The 24,091-nt window shown below is 38.8% G+C and overlaps 2 protein-coding genes across 3 annotated transcripts; one reads left to right on the forward strand and one right to left on the reverse strand.

The window, feature by feature from the left end:
• Positions 1 to 70: 70 nt before the first annotated feature.
• Positions 71 to 5,116, forward strand: pnpla1 (patatin-like phospholipase domain containing 1; the record flags this gene model as incomplete). Of its 2 annotated transcripts, XM_080030479.1 has the most annotated exons (9): positions 71 to 278; positions 362 to 594; positions 1,243 to 1,308; positions 1,480 to 1,692; positions 2,117 to 2,177; positions 2,299 to 2,526; positions 3,017 to 3,134; positions 3,588 to 3,710; positions 4,047 to 5,116. In XM_080030479.1, the coding sequence occupies 9 exons, from the start codon at positions 71 to 73 to the stop codon at positions 4,237 to 4,239; spliced, it is 1,443 nt and encodes a 480-aa protein (XP_079886605.1). In that variant the 3' UTR covers positions 4,240 to 5,116. The 2 variants fall into 2 exon arrangements, with proteins under 2 accessions (XP_079886605.1, XP_079886606.1); XM_080030480.1 differs by lacking the exons at positions 3,017 to 3,134; positions 4,047 to 5,116 and having other exon boundaries at positions 3,588 to 3,637.
• A 12,278-nt stretch (positions 5,117 to 17,394) lies between these two features.
• On the reverse strand, positions 17,395 to 19,143 carry kcna10a (potassium voltage-gated channel, shaker-related subfamily, member 10a; the record flags this gene model as incomplete). The annotated part of the gene is made up of 1 exon (XM_080030696.1): positions 17,395 to 19,143. One exon carries the CDS (start codon positions 19,141 to 19,143, stop codon positions 17,395 to 17,397), a length of 1,749 nt encoding a protein of 582 aa, XP_079886822.1.
• Between the last annotated feature and the right edge of the window lie 4,948 nt (positions 19,144 to 24,091).

Here is a 24,091-nt window from a genome sequence, read left to right on the forward strand (position 1 = left end):
AGAATACGTTTTTGAAACAACATCATTACTATTAGATTGTTTTGAACTGATAATTAGAAGCCTTCCGAAAATGGCTCCAGGAGTTTCCAGTTGTCATTTTCGCGACGTTCCTCCTTCCATATCCTTCTCTGGATCTGGATTCTTGTGCACCTACCAGTTAGGTGTTTCCCAGTGCATCCTAAATTACGCACCATGGATACTGCGCACATCACCTTGTGTACTGGGTGCATCTGCTGGCTCTTTGGTAGCAGCTGCTATAGTGTGTGAAATAAGTATGGGTAAGTGACTTTGTTCTTTCTTTCTAAATCCACTTATGTTGCATGTAAATACTTTTTCTGACCTAAGGTTTTCTACTTTACAGAGACCATTCGGGATGAGATGCTTAGTTGTGCCAAACGTATTCAATCATTTACACTTGGACCGTTGAGCCCTTCAATCAATGTTTTCCACTGGATAGAGTCAGTTTTACACAAACATCTTCCTTCTGATGCGCACACACGGGCCAGTGGGCGTCTTGCTGTGGCTTTGACCCGCGTGACTGATAGAAAGCTCATTATCATGTCTGATTTTCAGTCTAAAGAGGATGTCTTACAGGTGAGTTTGTACAACAGATTAACACTATCATGAATTAAATAAAGCCTCAGCAGGTTGTGGCGAGACACTGCAGGCAAAAACATAATTTTTTCAAGCACTGGTCAATTTTGAGATTTCTGAGTATTTTGCTTTGTCAACTATATCCATGATCATTCTTAACACTATTCTGAAGGGTATTTCAGAAGGATAGGTCCATATATTGTTAATTGTCTGATTATAAAACATTTTCTTCTAAAAAACATGCTGAGTGCATTTTTAACACCGGTACGTGGTATTTTTTTGATTTATAATATGAATAAAGGCTGTCTAAAATCCAAAATCTGTGCAGTAAAAACTTTGGAATAAAATATGGTGTGAAAAAGAAGTCAAGATTTTAATTCTGGATTTAACATCTAGATTTTTGTTTTTTTAAAGAGATGTAAATGTACATAATTAGTAAGATATTGCCAAATTCACATTTTCATTTAACATTTCTAAAAAAATTGTAATGCAAGTTATCAACTGGTAAAGTTCATGATGATATCTAAAAATTAAAAAATGTACCCTAACCCTAACCCACTGTCACCGGCAGTGGGTTAGGGATAGGGTCTCGCCTTAAATGCAATATCACCAACACTTTGACCTTTTTTATTTCCACGTTGTCCTTAGGCTTTGCTTTGTAGCTGCTTTCTGCCTGTGTACTGCGGTATGCTTGCTCCATCCTTCAAAGGAGTAGTGAGTATTTGATGGCCTCTTCACAAACTTGCTTAAAACACATTGTGTGGTCTGAGTCATAATTCAATTCAATGTAATGACCTTTTATTTCAACTCGTGAGACACTGAGGTTGTCCTCATTTACAGTGCTCGTCATGAGCATAATACATGTGATCTTGTGTGATCCCACAGCATTATCTGGATGGGGGTTTCAGCAGCATGCAGCCATTACTGCCCACACACAGTGGTGACGTCTTGACCGTGTCTCCATTCGCTGGAGACGCGGACATCTGTCCCGCCGACACACATTCTTTTTGGGACCTGGTGATCAGCGGATCCACCCTGAAGGGCAACATGGCTAACAGCTCCAGGCTCATCAATGCTCTCTACCCCATGAGTGTAGAGGTCAGACCCCTGTTTTGTCTCATAACATACTCTCCATGTGCACACTTTTATTCTTAGTCTATTATTTCATATTGGTGTCTAGGTGGGTAAATAAGTGTTTTTAGAAATGTGGTCCAGGAAATTGAACTAGTGTTGTGTAACAATTCGGACAGCATGTTCTTCTTTTGAGTTAATCTCAAATGTGTTTGTGCTATATAATCTTATTATATATAAAACAACCTATAAACCTATCTTTGAAGCTGAATGTTTGAGTGATTTTTTCATGCAAAATAATTCCAATATAATCTCGATGGGATGTTCCTTTACTAGCTGCTATTACATCAATGTGAACTATTAGGACCGGTCCAACAATAACATTGTGAAAACCACTCTCTAAATGATAATTTTGTAACATTTCATTGTTTGTTGTTCTTTTTCTATTTAGAATCTGGAACAAGCCTACAACAGTGGCTACAAAGATGCCATTCATTTCCTTCAGAGCAAGAGTGGGTAATCTGTATATGCTGGGGATACTAATTCAAGCAATGAAGATATACTTATTGTCACACAGAATCAATCTGACTTACTTGTTTTTATTTGTCTTTCACATTTTCCCGTTGTGTGCAGATCTCGGGCCACATTGGCTGACACACAGGGCACTCCAAGGGCCACTTAACCATGTCTACATGCAAACATCGATGCACCTAAAGAGCAACATAGAGGAAAAGGAGCCCGCTACACTGACATCTTCTATAGACAATAGATGCATGCAGATGGAAAGCTCTTCTGAGCCTGAATCGACTGGAAATCAACAAATTAAAAAACCTCCCCTGCATTTAAACACGATAAAGAATGGTATGGCACGTGCACACACACACACACACACACACACACACACACACACACACACACACACACACACACACACACACACACAAACACACACTACTGTTGTAAAGCCTGCCCTGATTTCTTGTCCATTTGTGACTTTTCTAAATTTCTTCAGATCATGTCTGTAAATACAGATTTTGGCAAGCCACTACAGCTAGCGGAAATTACATGGAGTGAAGTGTCCGAGCTAGTTCTGACAGTCATTGAGCTGATATGCTATACTGTATACACACGGGACTTAGGCTACTCTCCACATCACCAACCAAACACAAACTATATCCATGTCTTTGTAAATAAAGTTTGGCACTTATTTTGCTAATCCAGCTTTGAACTGGCCCATGTTGAGAAACTGTCGTGTGTGAAGTGCCTTGAATAAAGTGCTGTGCTTGCAGCAACATGATCATTTAGTAAATGTTACATTAAGCCTTTGCTCTTGTCAAAATATGCCTTTCAGTTTTTCTTGGAAATGCAATGATCTATCTGAGCATGGTTGGACACCCTGCAAGAATATTTTCCTACCTGCTCATACCGCTCATTCTGTCTTTTCAAGCCGTTCTACAGAGTGGTCGCAGGTAATGAACCCACTGAACAAACTGCACCTAAAACAGAGTCAACTTTTGATGACACCAAAGTTGTGTACTGAGAGACTTTCTGGAATTCCTCTCATTTAACACAGAAATGCTAAGGGAAGTCACAATATTTATACTTACCCAGATTTAAAGGAACAGTTTGACTTTTTGTGAAAAATACACTTAGGCATTCTTTATGCCAAGCTAAGCTCACTGGCAGCTAGCTGTAGCATATTTGGAAAACAGACATGAAATTGGTAACGATCATTTGTAACTCACATCAAAATGAATCCTAGAAGGTCTCCGCATCTTAGGTCATGGTTGTGTTATGGTTATTATAGTCATGGTTAAGTTATGCCCTCATATACAGATACACTAATATGTATTTAGCAAATAGAAAGGCATTGCCATTTCACTTGGTTTCCATGATTTCCACAAGTCTTTTCTCTCTCCCAGACTGGAGTTGATGTCCAGGCAGGCACCTGAGTTGGTGTTCTGGGCTTGGTATGGCCTGAGACACTTTACATTCTTCTTTTTGAACACAGTCTTCTGTAGCTTCAAGAAGAACACCGAGAACTGGTAAGAGCTTTCTAAACTAAAACAATATACTGTATGTAATCTTTCATTTTATCCTCTCAATCCATAAAAAAATCATAGTGATACAATGACAGGGACCATTTTTCTGCATAAAAAGTATGATTTCCTTTTATGATAATATTTTGATACTTTGAATACTTCCTCAACCATTGTGGAAATGTTGTGCATTACTGCTTAATTATTTTACTACAAGTTTTTTTTGAAGGTTCAGTTGTTGCACATTTTATACTAATATTTTCTTTCGAACATCTCATCTCATGTCATGTCGGACCCGACCTGACTTGATTCAACTTGACTGGACTGCTCTTTATGTTTTAGGATTATGCCCATCGTCATAGTGTTGCAGTGGCTGATGGTGCTTGCACAATATGATGATCCACCAGCAGACAGGTATGCTTCACCTGGCCATAAGTTTCCCTTTTCTGCCCATTCAGAAGAGTGGAAGCGTTGGAGCCTACACAGATGGTTCGTCGTTCCGTCACAGGATTACAAGGCACCAAAATTGCAGTAAATGTATCGAGAGACACTGACTTTTTTGTTTGCCCACCAAGCAAACATGTACAACTGTAGACAATGTGTTCGTTGTATAGCTGTTTACATGTATTTCTTAAACAAGCCTTTTTGAGTGCATATTGAGGGACATTAAATAGAGCAAAGAAACAAAAAGTCAACTCTTTACCAGATCTGTGGTAGAAGAGTCACAGTATGTGAAGCTAATCAAACAGACATTACATTGACAAGCATCAAACAAAGAATGCAAAGCATAAGACAGAATGCATGTAGGTGGTTCATCGCCCAAAATGTTACACTAATCAGTTATCCATAGTTTCAGTGGAACATTCCAGACAAAGATACAATAGTTTGAGTCGAGTTAGGAGTTAAGCTTCAGGGTGATTATCTAGACATTTCGTAATTTAATTTCCACATCAGAAGTGAGGACAAGTCCTGTGATGTGCTACTCGAACACTGCAGCCTTTTACTCCTCTTGTGTAAGTGTAAGAATTCGATAGGCCTCAGGGTTCGTTGGCATAGTGTTTCCTTCCAGGAAAAAAGTGGCGCCATGCAGAAATAAGTGATTTATTTTGAAGCACCATTGCAAGATTGTGCAACCAAGCTCAAACTTCCTTCTTTATAAATATGCAGTATTTTTTCAGATGAATAATCCACATGGAATATAGTAAAAAAAATTAAATGAAAATACCGTCCTATTTTAAGACACCACATACTCAGCAGCTAATACACAGTCAAATTGACAGTGTAAATCCAACACTTAGAGTCAATTTTAACACTATTCCAGATAACATACGTTCCTTATCTACAAAGTGTGAAAGTTACACTTACCATAGAGTTATATTTTGAGAGTTAATTCAACTCCGATAAGAGTTAATATTTGTGATTATATAACACTGACAAGTGTTACTGAAGTTTTATACTATGATGAAAATAACACTAACAGTGTTATTTACATTTGACTCTAAGTTTTTAAGTGTTAACCAGAATTAACTCTTAATATTTTACTTAAAATGAGTGCTAGACCTACTTAACACTGAGAGATTACTCCCTACATATTGTTGATTTTTAACTGACTGTGTTGAAAACTATATACTATTTACTCCCTGCTAGTGTTATTCTGTCACAACACTTTGTTATTTTTCTACCTTACTATGTCCAGCTAACACTTTAAATAAGTAAAAATAAGAATGTCTGCAGGAGAAAAGTGAAACAATAATATATCCATGTTTAAAAAATGAAATCATTAACTCTTGGGTTTAACAGAGAATTTACTTTCAGATGAAAAAAAATACATTGTTTTTAAGAGAGACATCGTTGTAAAATTTAAACATTGCAAACGCCATCATCCAACTGCAGCAATCCATATGAACAAACAAGATTGCTTGATAATAATAATACATTTTATTTAAAGGCGCCTTTCTCTGCACCCAAGGACACCGCTTAAAGAGATAGTACCAATTATTTGGTACAATCTGGCACAAAGGTGTTGGTACTCACAACAACAAGAGGGAGACCACACATCGTCTTGAATTAAATACATGATGTTTAACCCTTATGCCCTATTGGTGGAGATTTGTGTATCTGGGGTTGCATTTTTGAGATAATTTTGGCTGTGATTGTCCCCTAGCCATAAAATTTGGTAAGGAGGTGTGTTTTACAATGAAGTTTGGATATTCTGAGTTTCATCCATATCTACTTAATTTTGACTGTGTGAGATGTTTTTGTTACACTGGGACCGTTAGCTACACGATTTGTACCATTGACTTCCATTATAACGACATTTTTTGACCCCCACCTTAAAATTAAAGTGAAAAATAATTTTGACTGTAATTTGCCATTTCTCTGTAGTAAACTTGATAAACTTATGTAAAAATAAGGTAAATAAAAAAAATGCCCCATTTTAGCCCCCCCCCACTGACCTCTATGGTGACCCTTTACAACAAATTGGCATCCTTTTATAATTCATGGCTGCAAACCAATAACAAAAATAAAAAAATACAATAAAATGGTTTTGATGTGTAGTTAGTGAACACCTCTTTTAGTCAGAATGGTTGAAGTGAAAAAATATTTTCCAGGAGTCAGTCTGTGTGAACTCAAATCACATAAACTGAAATCCTTGTGTAAAAAGATGCCATTTCGTAAACTCATAAAAAGCCATAAAACCAGTATTTTTGATTCCTTGGCAATGGCAAGATAAAATCAGAATTTATATAATTTTTTGCATTCATTTTGAAGGTAAGGCATCACATTTTAGGTTTTAACCCATTTCTAGTTGATTTATTCATTTCATATAGTCTCAAACCGAGGGACAAACATGCCAAATGACACAAACGAGGAAAAATTTGAAATTTTCATATTTTCTGTCAAACTTCAGGATTACTGGCCAATGTGACAAAAAAATCTAAAGAAAAATGTCAAAGGTGTTCTGATATGGATAGTATGGACTGACGTCTGCATGTCCATGACAAAATAAGATTGTGTGTGTATGTGTGTGTGTGTGTGGGGGTGTGTGTGTTTGCATGTGTCATACGATATTAGGGCTGTAAATCTGTACCCCTTGTAATTTCTCTCCTCTCATACAGACACACAAGCACACTTTTACACACACACATGCACTTACACTTGCACACACACACACACAGACACATACACACACACTTACACACGAAAAAAAAAAAAAAAAAAAGCTGTTATTTTGTAGTTTTAGTGAGTTGTTTTCATCATAAAAACTCATATTTTGATGACAAAAGAGGTGATAAAATGGGTAAATTTTACTATTCTCTTTCATTTTACCCAATTGCATTGTGTTTTCTGCAGTAAAATGGGAAATCAGAGGCAAAAAAATTGTTTCACTTTAATTTAAAGGCGGGTTGCCAAAAAGTTTCGTTATAATGTAAGTCAATGGTAGAAATCTAACTTTTTCTATTCAATTTGACATTATTCAAAAAGTAATAATGCCCCAAATTCAATTTTCTCACCTATTGTTCAGATGGGTGAGCCGGTGATACTAATAATAATCAAAGTTAAAAAAAATATTTTAATATTGCATTTTAGTGTATTTTTCAATAAAGTGGTTGTTGGTATATGATCAAAACTGGCATCTAAAGGGTTAATTTTTAATTGTGATTAATTAAATCATGACATAGATTGAACAACAACCCCTTCATGAAAAATATGAAAAAAGAAATTGTGAAAAAATATTGATCTTTCATATATTTAATGCAGTTTAAAGGTCAAAATACACAAAATGTACTTAATGGTCCCAGTGTAACTTTTTTATTCAATCTGACATTATACAAAAAGTAATAATGCACCAAATTCAATTTTCTCACCTAGTATTCAGATGGGTGAGCCAGTGATACTAATAATAATCAAAGTTAAAAAAAATATTCGAATATTGAATTTTAGTGTATTTTTCAATAAAGCGGTTGGTGGTATATGATCAAAACTGGCATCTAAAGGGTTAATTTTTAATTGTGATTAATTAAATCATGACATAGATTGAACAACAACCCCTTCATGAAAAATATGAAAGAAAAAATTGTGAAAAAATATTGATCTTTCATAAATTTAATGCAGTTTAAAGGTCAACATACACAAAATGTACTTAACGGTCCCAGTGTAACTTTTTTATTCAATCTGACATTATACAAAAAGTAATAATGCACCAAATTCAATTTTCTCACCTAGTATTCAGATGGGTGAGCCGGTGATACTAATAATAATCAAAGTAAAAAAAAAAAATCGAATATTGAATTTTAGTGTATTTTTCAATAAAGCGGTTAGTGGTATATGATCAAAAATGGCATCTAAAGGGTTAATTTTTATTTGTGATTTATTAAATCATGACATAAATTGAATAGCAACCCCTTCATGAAAAATATGGAAAAAAAAATTGTGAAAAAATATTGATCTTTCATCATTTTAATGCAGTTTAAAGGTCAAAATACACAAAATGTACTTAACGGTCCCAGTGTAACTTTTTTTTAATAGGGCATAAGGGTTAATAAAGAATAGCATGAAATCATTAAGTGTGTTTGTCAGTAGATCAGTATGTGTGCAGTGTCTGGGTGCATGTGGAGAAGTGTATATGAATGAATGTATTAGTGCAACACAAATTAAACAAAAGGTCAGGCTGCAGGCCGGGGAAGAGAATGAGCCAATCTGTCAGGGAATGCTTTATAGGCTCCTGAGCCAAGCCTGCTCAGGTGAGCTGCATCTCGCCAGCTCCCTGCAACACAGAACACACCAGCAGCAACAACAACACAACAACAGAGGCAACCCTGTGGCCGTCACACTCCCTCCCATTCTTCATAGGTCCATGGTCCTCAGTAAAGAAGAATGAGATGGGGGTGGAGCTTTCCAGGGTAGGCTTCAGAGTTATTTCTAAGGAACACCTGCCTTCAATCAGTTGTCAGTCACTACTCATGCTGTTGTTGAAATAACTCTGAAAGAGTGCTGTGCCTTAACACTGTACATTATACACTGTACATTTTAACTCTGAAGGTTTACACTTACACTGGGTGATATCTTACTCTAGATGTGTTTAAGTTACTCTCACTGTTGTTATACTAACTCTGAAAGAGTCCATATATTTTGACAATGCCCTTTTAACACTAGGGAATTTACTGTGTACACATTATCCACTCCTGCCCGGATGGCACTAGGTCTTGATCTGCCATAACCGGCTATTTTATCTGTGCGCTACGTCCGTTTCACACAGATGGCCTGTTAACCTGCGGAAATAGATAGATCCTCTTATATAATGAATGTGGATAGCTCATACGGATAACACACACATCTGCTGCTGTCCTACACCAGCCACTGATCCAGCCAGTCAGTGGGGACCAGATGGCTTTGTATAGACAGAGAAGAGCCACAGCGTGGTGTTTTTTCACGTAAAACATGTAGGAGTTCATATATTCAGGATATGCAGAAAAAGAGCAGATTCTCTTAATTGAAACACACACACAAACACACAGGTTTAATCTCTTCCTCTTCCCGGTAAGTCCATAAAATGTGATTTTATGAAATTACTAACATTGCTAAAATTAGAGCACAAGCTGCTTCCTGTCTATTTTGTGATGATACCTCTATAAGTGCATGACCTTTTTCACTAATCCGCCTGGTAACAGGGTGAACAGAGCATTAGGTGATGTGATTTCACATGAGCAGATTGACATTTGATCATTGGTGTCTGTCATGTAGTTTGATTCTGATAAAAAGAGGTGTGGGTTACTTTGAATGTGCGGGAGAGCAGTTCAGTTTTAGGTATTAGAGATATGCTCTATAAACCCTTACTTATGGTATTAGCTCAGTCTGTGTCAGTCTAAGTGTGTCAGAGCGTGTGAGTGTGTGTGTCTATTTGCTATATAGTTATCAGTCCGAGTGAGTAACTCTAGTATGTTTTCTCCACCAGCTGACTGGTGAAGAAAAAAAGCCCTTTCACTCCACCCCTCTTACCTCCCAACTCACCCACCCTGTATCCAATATAATATCAGATTTCCACACATTAATAGGTTCCGTTTTTTCCTTATTTGTTTCTTCAGGTCACTGTCAAAATAACTTTACACTATGTCTACAGGGTTTGCTATTCGCAAATTCACGATGAGGAAATGTAGGCTATTTATATGTGACTAACATTTATAATGGTAATATGAGGATGGTAAAGGTAAGTAAACTTTGAAATAGTACCATTCAGGAAACACAGGATGTACTGTTCTGCCTGGCGTCAAACATGTTGAACCCGTGCAAAGTCATTAATAATAACTATTACAAAAATAGAGTTGATTTTGCTGATGGTCTTGTTTGCTGTTAAAAGATAACTTAGTTCTAGAACATTATTTACCCAAAGAGGCCTTACGTGACTATCGCTCTGAGTTTGTTTGTCTGTTGTGAAGTTGGGTAATCTAGCGGAGATGATTAAGATTAAGTCTGACCACTCAATCAACAGTCCTGAACAGATGTTGCCAGGTTTCACTAGGGAAGGAGCACAACTTGCATGTTTTAATGAATGAGTGTTTTGTGTGTGTGTGCGTGTGTGACTCTCTGCAGAACCCTGCGAGCCAACTGAGTAATAAACAGCAACAGATTGACTGTATTCTGTTTCTAATCCTTCCCTCCTCCTCCCGTCTTGATAATGATGCCAGGCACTGAGGGATATAGTCAAACTGACATACTCTCCATTCGTCTCAATTCTGACCGTCTTGCCCACATTTTCACCTATCTTGACTTCCAGTCACTTCATCTCATCATCCTTTTCATTTACTTGTATTTATGTGCTACAGTGTGATGCCCATCGGTTAGGGTCTGCATGCAGAATATTTACCTTTAATAGTCAAATTTTTAATTTTTAAGCATATTATGACAGTAATCAATGATATACACATTCTATTGGCACAATTATTCACCAATCATCTGGTAGGTACATCAAAAATAAGTATGTAATTAACTCCATATTTCTTTCCAAAAAGAAAAGAAAAATCTGCCTTCCATTGCTAATGTTGTTTACCATTAACTCATGAAAACAGTAAAAAATTGCAGAATAAAAAAAAAACGGTTTTATAAATAGCTTCCATAACCATCACTCCAGGAGCCGGCAGCTATAAGTAATGTCAGCCTGTTGATGTATCAATTGACTTGCTACAATGAAGCATTGTTTTGTTCTGATTCACTCTCACACGATGGTTAACCTCCATGAAGTGCTTCTCTCTTGTGACTTGGAGATATGTGCAAAGAGTGGGAATCAGTTCCAGTGCACAGTTGAGAGGATTGTATCCCTACTTGTTTTTGTGTGTTGTAACCATTATTTACCCAGGGTGCTCTCACTGAGAGCAACTGCTCACAGTTAAACACAGTCATTGTACAAAGACAGCCTTATTTTTGAATAATGGGCCCTGCGCAAGGTCAGTTGCCCATATTAAAACAGGACTGACAATGGCCGCGTTTCCCAGATTCGTTAAGAGCCTCTTTGGAGCTAAGTACTTATTTGGAGCGCTCTTAAATGCCTACTTCACCAGTTGGAATATGAAGGTGTATTGAATTCTGAGATCCTATTTAGTATAAATGTGTTTTCACACGTGATCCCTGTATCTCCAGTCCGGGGCGTGGAACTTTCCATCAAAGCATCTCATTAATAATGGAACAATCTCATGCATCTTTAAGCGTTTGACAGGGATCTTCCAGTGTGCGGTGTCAGCCATGACATCACAGAGAAGAAAAAGATGTGTATGCTCTTTGAAAACGTCAACAAAGTTGTCTATTTTTTTTAATGTTAGTGCTGCCAGACCTCGTCCACTAAGACGCCCATCTCCTCCGCAGTAAACGACGGTGCCCGCTTGTTTCTTTTGCTGCCGCTTTCTTCCACTCTCACATGTGTGTGCCTATATCCACGGGGTATATATGCGCTAATGGGCTTGATTACTACTTGGATACACTTGTTGCCACACACACACCCGCACCCACACACCCCCACACACACACGAGACATGCGTAGCCTAATTCCACCTGTGTGGGGGAGACCACGGGGCGCTTTGTGTGACTTATGCGCTGATAAAGAGGTGGGTGATCGATTCGCCTGGCATCGATTTATTCAGTTCCAGCACCACCGCGATGGACAGCTCCCACTAAGAACCTTCTTTGGCTTCATTTTACGCGTTCTCCAAAGAAGGCACTTAAGATGGCATCTGGGAAACACCCGTATCTTAGCGCTCCTTCTTAGGCGAACCCTTCTTTCGACCCTTCTTTGGTCCCAAAGAACGATCGAATCTGGGAAACGCGGCCATTGACATTTTACTCAAGTTACAATGAATTAAATAATTGTTTTGATGTTACGGTTGTGTGACTTTTAATTGGTTAAAGTAAATATTTCGGTTAAAAATAAAGTTTATCTTAGTTAGGCTCTTGGCCTCCGAGACCCATGGGCCCCCCAAAGGGCTGGGCCCCAGAAAGCGTTCCCACTTTTTAGTCCTTATGGGCAGCCCTGGTTGTGTGAAGTCTATGTGTGTGGGGACCCAAGATCAACTTCAGGCACTGCATGGAAAAGATAAGACTCCTACAAAAACAAGATGAAGACTGTTTGGTCAAATAAATAAATACGTAAATAAAAGCATGGAGTCTTCCTCAGCCAATCACACAATATGTTTGCACACCTGCATCAATATGTGCGTACATGTACAACCAGACTAAATAACTCTTTTTTCCCCACTGCCCCCAGACTCCTAAACAACCGATAGGAGTCTGCTGTTACTGTTGTTATTGTTATTATTCTATCTCAGGACTGCCACCACTGTTAATATTTTTACATTTTGGTAATGCACAACGGAACACTTTCTTGGATTAGCACCATTCCGTTTTATTTTATTTTAACTTAAATTTGTTGTTTTACCTAGTTGCTGCTCTTCTATTTACCTTGTAAATTGTATGTTCTGTATTGTTGCTGCTTTCTTTCTATTTTATTTGTATATTGCATATTTTTATGTTTCTTTCATGGCATTCAGTCTGTGGAAAACAAAGGAAGAATTGCATTGAATGACTGAGAACATGTTTCATATTGTGCATATAAACACTTTGAATCTTGAATCTATTTTGATGAGTAGTCCTTTTGAAGTTAAATGAAGGACAAACCTTCATTTCCAAAGAAATTAAGTAGTTATTGTTGCCATACCTAAAAACTAAACAAAATTAAAGACTGATTATACACTAACGATCATTAGAGATTATTATTTAAGGGTCCATAACATACTGGATCTGCTTATGTCTTTAAAATGTCAACCTGAGTGTAACATTTGAATTAAAATTAAATCTAAAATATTTGTATGAAGTAGCTAAAGATACATTTGTAAGTTTTTATTTGTATATGGACAGCAATCAAGAAATATATTTTATTGAATTTGGGTAATCCTAGGGATTACAATACCGATTACAATTTTGATGAAATTTTAGTGACCTTTACCCAACCTCACCAGTGATTCAGCCAGATTGACCGGCTGTGGATAAAACCCCTCTGTGCACATGCAAGCACACACACACATACTTACCCAGACACACAAACACGCACATGCACACACACACACACACACACACACACACACACACACACACACACACACACACACACACACACACACACACACACACACACACACACACACACACACACACACACACACACACACACACACACACACACACACACACACACACATTCTGGATAAATAACCAGGAAGAGATACTTGGATTATTATCAAAGCGGTTTAAGGCCTTTTTTGAAATTATGTGATATCTGGATTTAACATTTCAGACAAGTATGTCCTTTACAAATGTGAGTTTGAATGGAAATGACCAGACAAAACAATGTTTCTAGTCAAAATACAGCTGCTATTGCAAATTTAGGGTCCTGGACCATTAGTCTGCCATGGAAATGTGGCTGTTTAAATTGTGTTAGCAAATTAGTTTATTGGTAACAGTCAGAATTAAGTTACTTGAACAAGAAAGTCTGTATCTGTCTGCTGTATCCATTGAAATGAATAGCATAAAAAGAATACTAAGGCTTAGCTGTAGACAAGGTTGAGTGACAGGGGCAGTGAGAGATGAAGATTAATATATTTACCAATCATTTGCTCTTGTGCTTACTCTCAAACTGGTCACTAAGGAGCCAATTACAATTGTTCTCAAAAAAAGTTACCTCATCAGCATGATATACATGTTGATGTACGTTTCTTTTGGAGTGTCTGTTGTGTACGTAAATATTGCAAAGTTAAACTTTCCTCAAACTTCTGGAGTTTTCACACACAAAGACGGACAAAAGACAAAAGGTTTACCAAATACACAGTACACTTTGTCCAAAAATTACTATATCACTACCATTTGACAACAGGACCGTTAATGACAGGTTAAAGTATCTTTAATATTCTGTTTTGTGTGTAGACTTACAAAATGTCTGCCAGAGCTTTATTTCAACTGGAACCTTTTACTAACCTATCTAGGTGGCTGCCAGTCACCAAGATGACCAGAGACCGGCTAGCGTGTGAACTCCACTCTCGCCTCCTCCCAAGTGTCATTCATCCCTCCTTCATCTCTATTCAGCAGCAGCTCTGTTTTCACTCTTTGTCCTTGGATGTCCCTCATTACCTACAGTCGCGAGCCATGTAGTAACAATCTGGGTCATACATAAACTCATTCATAGTTTAGGGTTCCTGTTATCAGGTAATGTAACCACTTTTACTACAGCAGTTGTTGAGCAATTTGGGGGAAGCAAGAGTTGTCAAATCAAACTCATCTACTCTGCTCTATTCAGCCACACTCTGAAAGTAGTCAAAGTTGGAATCACAGTGTTATGTGTTCCTTACCCTGCATAATAACACAGTTGCAATGTGACAGAAAAAAAAACTTGGTTCTGAGGTTGTGTGAGTACATCTTAATTTGCATCCTATTATAAATCAAGAAGCACTCTGCAATTTTAATCTGCTGCATAATTTGAGTCAAATTTGGCATAAACATGATATCTGAGGAATGTGCCACATTTGCAGTATTTTCTAGGTTTAGGCCATGTTAAATTACATATATTTACATATAGTATGTTTTTCAGCCGCTTACTTATGATACATACACATTACATTTTGCATTAACTAATTTGAAAGTTAAAAGTGCATCTACACCTGATAGCTTGGCTATTAAAATGTTCTGGGTTTCATAAAGATTAATTAAAAAAAAATGCCTATCCTGCAATGTATCTATGGAAATAAAGTTCTGTTTATTTACTGATCCCTGAATACTCTGATAGAAACACATCTTCCAAATTGTTCACCAGCTATATTATGAAAATGCAAAACATTTTTAACACAAAACACAAATTTAGAAGAGATATCGTTTAATGAAATGGTAAAATCCTAAATCAATTGCTTCAAGTGTTCCTTCATCTGAGATGAAGTGTTGAGGTGAATCCAGACAGAGAAGGGTATCAGGTGCAGCTAGCTAGCTGTAAAAGCTAGGGATCCTGTTGTTGTTTGGAAGATTTCCAGTTAAACAATCACTGCCCTGCCATGAATGCCTTGATAATCTGACCTTTGTCAGTCAGTCTCTCTCTCTCTGTGTGTGTGTGTATGTGTACGTGTGTGTGCGTGTGTTTGGCACTGTCATTACAGCGAAAGCAGAGACAGGTTACAGAAAGTAAAGACGAAATCTTCCCTGAAGGGCAACACAGATGGAGACAAGGAGAAAATACGTAAGCGAAACTCCTTCTCTCTCTCTTCTTCTGTCTGACTCTTATAAACATGCAAACGTATATGCACACAAACACACACACACCTTACACACACATCAGAGCACATAAAAAATGACAGAGCATGATTTAAAATCCCAGAATATATTGCATACATGACAGTAAATTGTATACTGAAATGTTATACATACAAATGCAATGTGTAATGGTCTTGTTGGTGTAACACACTCTGGCCTGCTGTAGCCATGACAACGCAGGTAATCACTTCAGGCCAGTCTACCTGTGAATAACAGCGATTTTACAGATGAGGAACTGACATCATACTGTACAATCATTATCACCATGGATTTGACTGTCAAACCAACACATAGGTACTCATTTGATCAACCAGAAATGCAGGCATTAGTCCAAAGCTATTTTGAGACAATATCATAAAAACACACCACCAGTACATTACACTGATACAGCATAATGTACAATTACTCCTTCAAAATAAGACTCATGGGACATTTTGGCCTGTAATGTTCCAAGGCCAAGTTACAGTTCCCTTTTCTTACTTTTTTCAACATTATCTTTGGCTTCATCCTTCTCTCTTTCACTCTCTCACTGTGTCATTTTCTGATCATAGTGTCACTGAAACGTTCCTCAGAAATACATTACCTTAAGAAAAAAAAGGGGGATAGTAAACCTGATAAACAGATGGGATCCAGAATACTTTGAATACTCCTGTTTTTTCAGGTCGCAATTCATTTCTTTGTTGGAAAATAAGTCTCACAAACAAATGTTTGGATGGAGAGAGGTTACTCCATCTACATTTTTTCAACCAAGCTGAAATCAATAAATACTGAGAATATGCATGATAAACATAAGTATTACAGTAAGATTAAGTATGGCGAATGTAACAGTATCCCAACATTAAATAATTTAAGGCATTCCATTATAATACAGTTTAGAGTCAGTAAGACTACTAACAATAGTTGAGGATCCTTACCCATGCTACCTATCAAAGGGAATGAATAAATAATATGGATTAGGATACATATTATGATAAATAAACACAGCATGGATATAATCTAAAAACTATACACAAGTTACTCATTCAAAACACTTACAGGAAAATGTTGTTTGTTATTACTTATGTTGTTTTGTTTTGTTTATCTTGTTTTTTTTGGCCATCATTCCTATCAGTTATGATTTGGCCTCATCTTTTGGGTGCCACGCAACATATGCCTTAATGCAAACATTTTGAAAAAGAAAAATGCTTTACCCGAATTGTGCAATATAAACGTCCAGCGTTACTTTGATAAAAAGAATATGGGTGCTCAACACAGAAAAACAACTTTGATGATGTCAGCTATTCCATCAGCAGGAAGTTAATTAGGGTATGTTCGGGGGTAAAAAAGGGGAAAAAATGTATAATCCTATGTCTGAAATTGCTTTGCAACTATGCAATTTAATAAAAAAAACCTTTGGAAAAAAAGAATACTTGTGACCAAATATCTCATCTGTGAAGCTGCTTTGTAACTTGTCATAAGCAATAAGATCAATGGCCAAGACAATGAAAATAAGACCAAAATAATAACAATCCTTTCAACATAAACACTGTATTGCTAAATGATAACTACTTGTATGCAATAGAAAGAAGAGTTCTAACACAAAGTAAACTTGAAATATGTTTACATAGAAACCTGAAGATGAACACTGAATTCTTCTTTATGTTTGTGTGTCATTTTATATTACAATATATTACACCTAAGAGGTAAGTCCAGTATTTCCTGTATATACTTTTTAAAATTTATTTTAATTGCATTGATCCAATGAGTTTGTTGAGGAAAATCACAACAGATAATTTCCTCTAAATTATCTTTATCCTCAGTATTTCGTCTCTGCTTTGTGGCAAAGTCTCTTCTCCAAAATTGTGTCCTCATACAGTTATTTCCCTGTGTTACTTTGCCTGATGCCATTGGCTTTATTGAGCGAGGTGTTGCTCGCCTGTTTAGTGTCTGGCTGAGCCCTCATGGCTTCCTCAACTGCATCGGACAAGGGCAACTTGTCCTCTGCTTCTGTCTCTCTGTGATAGAAGTAGTTGAAGTTGGAAACAATGACAGGAACAGGCAAAGCAATGGTGAGCACACCTGCGATGGCACACAAGGTGCCCACCATTTTTCCCCCCATGGTAATTGGACACATGTCCCCATATCCTACAGTGGTCATGGTAACCACAGCCCACCAGAAGCCATCAGGTATGCTGACAAACTGTGTGTTAGGCTCGTCTACCTCAGCAAAGTAGATGGCACTGGAGAAAAGGATAACCCCAATAAAGAGGAAGAAGATGAGCAATCCTAGCTCCCGCATGCTGGCCTTCAGAGTCTGTCCCAGGATCTGCAGCCCCTTGGAGTGACGCGAGAGTTTGAATATACGAAACACCCTGACCAGACGGATGATACGCAGAATGGCCAAAGACATGTTCTGTCCCGAGTTTTCTTGTGGCGTTGAGAACAACTCTGTAACCACAGTAACAAAATAAGGGACGATGGATACAAGGTCAATGATGTTCATGAGGTTGTTGAAAAATTCCCTTTTACTAGGACAGACAAAAAATCTCATACCCAGCTCAAAGAAGAACCAAGCAATGCAGGCAGTCTCAATGATGAAGAAGGGATCAGAGAACGTTGTGGGCTTTGCACCAGATGGAGCTACAGAAGTATAGAGTCTAGATTGGTTGAAAGGCTGTATCACTGTGGGCACAACCACTGGGTCAGAGTCATCTCTGAACTCCGGCAGCGTTTCCATGCAGAAAATAATGATGGAAATGACAATAACAAAAACCGACACCAATGCCACACCTCGGGCTGCATTTGAGCTCTCTGGGTACTCAAACAGCAGCCAGAACTGCCTGTTCACTTCATTATCCGGTAGAGGGATCTCAACTTCCTTTATGAATCCTTCATCTTCTCTGAACTGCTCCAAGGCCTCATGTCCAAGGTCATAAAACACAATTTCATCCGCAAACACATCCAGTGGAACGTTAGCTGGACGTCTGATCTTACCCCCTGACTGGTAGTAATACAAGATCCCGTCAAAGCTGGGTCTGTTCCGATCAAAGAAATACTCGTTTCTCATTGGATCAAAGTAGTCCATCCTCTTCAAAGGATCTCCTAGTAGCGTTTCAGGAAACTGGTCCAAAGTTTTGAGCTGTGTCTCAAAACGTAGACCAGCAATGTTAATGATGACTTTCTGATCTCCGTCATTCAGCCCTCGTTTATCTACAAACAAATCCTCACAGCACTCCTTTGCAAGCCGGCTGAAGATCGTTTCACTGTCCTTAGTGCACTCACTGCTTAGCAGCAACTTCCAGTTGGAGATCATACTGGCACAGCTACTGCGCCCCTGTCTGCTTGGAGTTGGCATGGTTGGTGACTGAGGTATTACCAGTTTCTGGTTGTGTGGAGCGGGCGAAGATGAGGTGGATTCCCACATGCAGGAGGGCACGGGACTGTGGTGGGAGGGCGTAGAGGAAAGCTGCGGTGCTAGCAGAAGGTAGTTGCTGCCTGGGCTGAGGTGCTCTGGGGGCATGTCCACCGTGAGTGCTGTGGTTTCATCTGCATAGGTGTCCAACTCATCCTCAAGGCTGCCGTCAAGGTCAACCAGGCTCCCAAAGTCTACCAAGGCCACCTCCATGGCTGCGCTTGAGCCAGTGTAAAGCCTTGGGACCCCAGGATAAGACAGTGACACACACAGATGGACAGATGGGAGGCTCGTCACCACAAGCAGCAGCAGGGTACCAGAGCAGCCAGTCTTCAGAAGCACTCACAGGAAAAACCAAGAGCCCTCTGTAGTCTTTGTTCCCTCTGACACCTGTAGAGTGAGAGATACACAGAGAGAAAGAGAGTCAGTGTGTTTCTGTAATTGGATAAGGGTTGTTTTTGTGTTGATGGTCATCGGGTGACAAGGACATGACGTAGGGAAGCACATGTGTTATTAGGAATTCTAGTTTCTTAGATACCGGCAGTGAGAGAAAGTGGGAGAGGGAGACACATGGGGAGAGAAAAAGGAGGAAGAGGGTGAGGCAGATGGAAAATAAAAAGAAAAAAGGGAGAAAAACTCCTTGTTTTCCAGAGTATGTCATTGTGGAGGCACTGTGATGATGAGTCATGTTACTGTGAACAGGAAAACAAGAGAAGAATATGGTGTTTGGATGGCAGGCAAGCTAACGGAAGGCTTATTTTCAAATGTTGAAATATTTCTGGTTGTGTTCAGATATGCTCTTAGACACACACCCTTTAATGACCCCAATGCAGGCCATAGAAGGAGAGGTTAGTGCAGGCTAGGCTAACTGGGGCTGTGCATACATTAGTGCATAATTAACAGGCTGTACAGTGATAGCATGGGCCTAGCTACTTCCAGACACCAGGCCCACGCTTAAATTCACACCGTGCCACTAAAGTCCCGTAACAGACTGATCCTCTGGTGCCATCTGTATCTGCCGCTAAATATACCCCAGCTAGTGTGACTTTTTAACAGGGTGTGGTTTACCTTTAATAGCAATCTGTATTCTGAGCTTGTACATGCACTGTGCTTATACTGCACATGTGTATATGTATGTGTATGGCCGAGTGATGAAGCCTGCAGGTGTTTAATTCAACACCACAGGGATGAGTTTTCACCTATATCCAACGCTGGTGATAACAATGCTACTGGGAGAGAGAGACGGGCAAGCTGTATGATTAAGTAGGATGACAAAAAAATTGTTGGGAAGACAGATTTGGTTGGAGGGACTTGGTGGGCAAAAGACAGAATGCAAAAGGAGGGAAGTGACACATTGAAGGAGTTGATGGGTGAGTGGATTATGAGAGAGCCACTATGACAAAGAAAGAGGGGTTGTTCACGGAAGAAACAAATGGAGTCTGGAAGCACATGTTTTAGCAAGACTTCTTGTTTCTTAGATAGATACCAATCACTATTACTCAAGAAGTGTAACATAGGTTCATTTCAAACGGGCAAAGATTTCCGATAAGATGAAAGTAAATCAGAAACAGAATCTGGGGATATGGATTGCAACCAAGCCCCAACCTCAGCGATTTTTTACCAGCATCCAATAAGGAAGTGACCACAACTGTAGTAACACGGAAGTGCCACTGGGGGTGGTACCAAGACTGAGCAATTTTTTTTGACTCACTTGTTAGACAGGCCGTTTTCAAAGTCTTATTAAACCTATTTACAGCCTGGTCCACAAAACCATTTTAGTCTGTATGTTTAGGTCATATCTCCATGACAACACTGAGGGGGGTGAATTTTTTTGGACCACGCTAGTTTTTATTCTTTTGGAGGTTAAAATGTATTGGCGCGATCTCTTGAGTGACAGCTCTCCACCCGTTGTCCCTCACTTTGCCTCGGAGGTATACGTCAGCTATCTCCCTCCCCCCGACATGAGGTGGAGTAATAATCTCACAAAATGGCAACGCGCACAAACCAGGATTATATGATGCCGTGTGAATAACTGAGGTCAGCCCGGATGCTACATACATATTATTTACTATCTATGATTGCAACACAAAGCCACACAAAATTTAAAAAGATAAAGGAAATCTCCGCTCCTCTCCTCTTTGAGCAACTACAACTTTCTCATGATCCTAAAAAAGAAGCTGCAAACCAGGTTTGACCGATTTCTTTTCCTGGTAACACTTTATGATACGTCCGGCAACGTATAGCTTAAATTTTCTCAATTTAAATTGTTACTTTTTGGTACTTATGGTACTATTTACAACTACAATACTATTTTAAGTTTAGCTCATCATAAAATAAAAAAAAATATATGTCAGCCTATACTACAAACTCCATAACCAAAACCAGTATCAATCACATATCGTCTTCATGATTCTTCAAAAGGTCACAGAGGGCTGGAGCCAATCCATGTTGACACTAAGGTAGAGGCATGAGAAACCCACTCAATTACAGAGCTGACTCATAGAGACGGACAACCATTAACGCTCACATTCATCCTTGTCACACATAACCTGCATGTCTCAAAAATATACGCAGGCATGGGAAGAGCATCTCAATCAAACTCCACCAACTGTTCCAAATGCAAGATTGTTTTTCAGTTTTCTGTGTTAACCAATTTGTACCCCTAACTTCACATCGTATTCCCCTGAACCTATTGGTGCATACAGTACATGTTCAAAGACTTACACGATAAATTGGAAAGAATTACACCGTGCGTTGCAGGCCATCTCATAAAGTGTTACCGTTTCTTCAACAACTAAACTTGCCAATAATATTTAAGTTTCCTAAAAGTAACACAAATAAATGTTAACTCGTATAGGTCTGTCTCCGCGAAGATGTATGACTGCTCTGACATGAAAATAGTTTCCGAAACAGATGAGTCGAAGGTGTTTCGCACTGATTAATTTAATTACCTTTAATTACGGTAGTGAGAAAGATTTTTCTTTTTCTTTAAAAAAACAGAGTGATATCTGACTCGACTCGGTCTTTGGAGTTTAATTTTATAAACTCCAATGCAAAATCCGCACCCTTGACTCCATGTTAAAGGAAGAAATAAGCAAATAGGAATTTCTTTATAAGCTGCTCAGACAATCTCACAGACAGAGAAGCAACCATGCAACACACACCTTACCTTCCCCAGCAAGAAGTCTACAGACCATGTGAGTATGTGCCTTAAAAAGACAAGACAAGAGAGGGAGAAAAGGGTATTTTACGAGTTCTCCCGCTGTGGCAGCATTCACCACCACCTCGATTGCCATCAGAATGACTAGTCTATCAGAGAAAATGTTGGGTAAACTTATGCTGGAGTACAAACCAGAGCTGGGTCAAAGGCCACATGCGCACAAGAGAACACACATGCAGTGCACCAAAAAAAGAAAAAGCAGTAGTGTTGTATGCAAGTGTTATGCCTGTGTGTGTGTGTGTGTGTGTGTGTGTGTGTGTGTGTGTGTGTGGCCTTTGTTGCCATAAGTTGTGTGTGGCCTTTGTTGGCATAAGTTGTGTGTGGCCTTTGTTGGCATAAGTTGTGTGTGGCCTTTGTTGGCATAAGCTGTCTCTCAGTGATCGAGGTCAAGTGCTTAAAGTCCTGTATAGTGGAACGGTGCGATTACATCCTCAGATCTCTCAATGCTTGACTTTTATGTTTAAAGTACTCCTTCAGTAGAGCAAGAGAACAAAAAAGGACAACTTCAATCTCATAGGGCGCCGGCCTGAGAGCAGACATCAAATTCCACAGAGTGACACTCAACCATACCTCCCTGTCCTCATGCTGTAAAGCTGTAAACACAGGCATGTAAGGAAGCTGCCACCCCACTCTAGAGCCTGTGTGAACAACTGCTGTCCACACTCTGTGATATATTTACATCATTTGTGTAATAATCAGATCCTATTTTATGCACTTCAAGCACGCACGGATATACAATGGTGCTTTTTATTTCTTTTAGCCTGTGCTGTCATTATGAGAACCTGTCATAATAACTTGTCAAATATATGAATTGAAATGCCCTTCTGGAAACAGCGTGCACTATTGTCTTGATCTGGGGGTTTCAGGAGCTTACACCTCAAAAGAATTGAATTGAAAATAAATAAATACTGAAAAGATGTCCGGATGTGTTTATGAATATGCAGTAAACCATATGCATGGAAACAGACTCTATAGCAGCTGTGCCCTAGCAGTGAGGACAGCATCCTTCCTGAGTGATCTTCACTCGTGTTAGGACAGCGTGAAACAGAGGTGTCATATGGGGCCCATGTCAACCTGTTGGGCTTTGACTATTCCTGACAAGCTATTATTACTCTGGGAGTAGTGGGAGAAAACCTGTGAGATAACATCTCTATACATCCGAGTGCTGCACACAGATTAGAGAAGAAGAAAAAAATTACTCATGGGACAATATGGGAATCTGAAATCAGAAATGCGGTAATGAATGTTACGCAGAAGCGCTGTACATTTTAGTGATAAACCTCTGTGACTTTGCCACATTTGAGTAAACATGGACAGATGTTCAGTCGGATCGAGCTTAACCACAAGCCAATCCTTTGCAAGCAGCTCGGCAACAAATGCATGCACATCTCATGTTTAGCCTAGAAATAAAAACATTACACACCATTTAATTGAAACCTTTCTGCTTTGGTTGATCTAGCAGGGGACCCGCTTTTCAAACCACTGCAACACCACTGTCACTGTGGCAACGTGAGCCATGTACATACACTGTTTCCACCCTTCATTGTTAACTCATTCACACAAAGTGCAGCACATTAAAAGCTTCCACTTGTAATTTATATCAAATTAAGTATAGTAGCGTAATTTACAGCACATAGTAGCATATTGTTTGAGGGAAAAAAACACATCATCTTGCATATGAATTTAAAGCAGGAACAACACTGCTGACTTCAGACCTTTCAAAGCATAAGAGGATTAAAAATCTACAGAGGTAAAGTTTGGGAAGTTTGGGACAAATACAGTTTATTTAAGGTCATTTTGTATCCCAAACCTTCATCCCTGACATTTACTAGTGTGCTTTTACGGGTTTGGTGTCCTCATTCATTCCACTCAGGCTCGAGGGGGACCTGATTTTGTCATTTCCAATCATATGGTTCAAATCACTCACATGGAAACATGGGT

The sequence above is a fragment of the Ammodytes marinus genome (assembly GCF_949987685.1).
Source record: "Ammodytes marinus genome assembly, chromosome: 7".
Taxonomy (NCBI): Eukaryota; Metazoa; Chordata; class Actinopteri; order Uranoscopiformes; family Ammodytidae; genus Ammodytes; species Ammodytes marinus.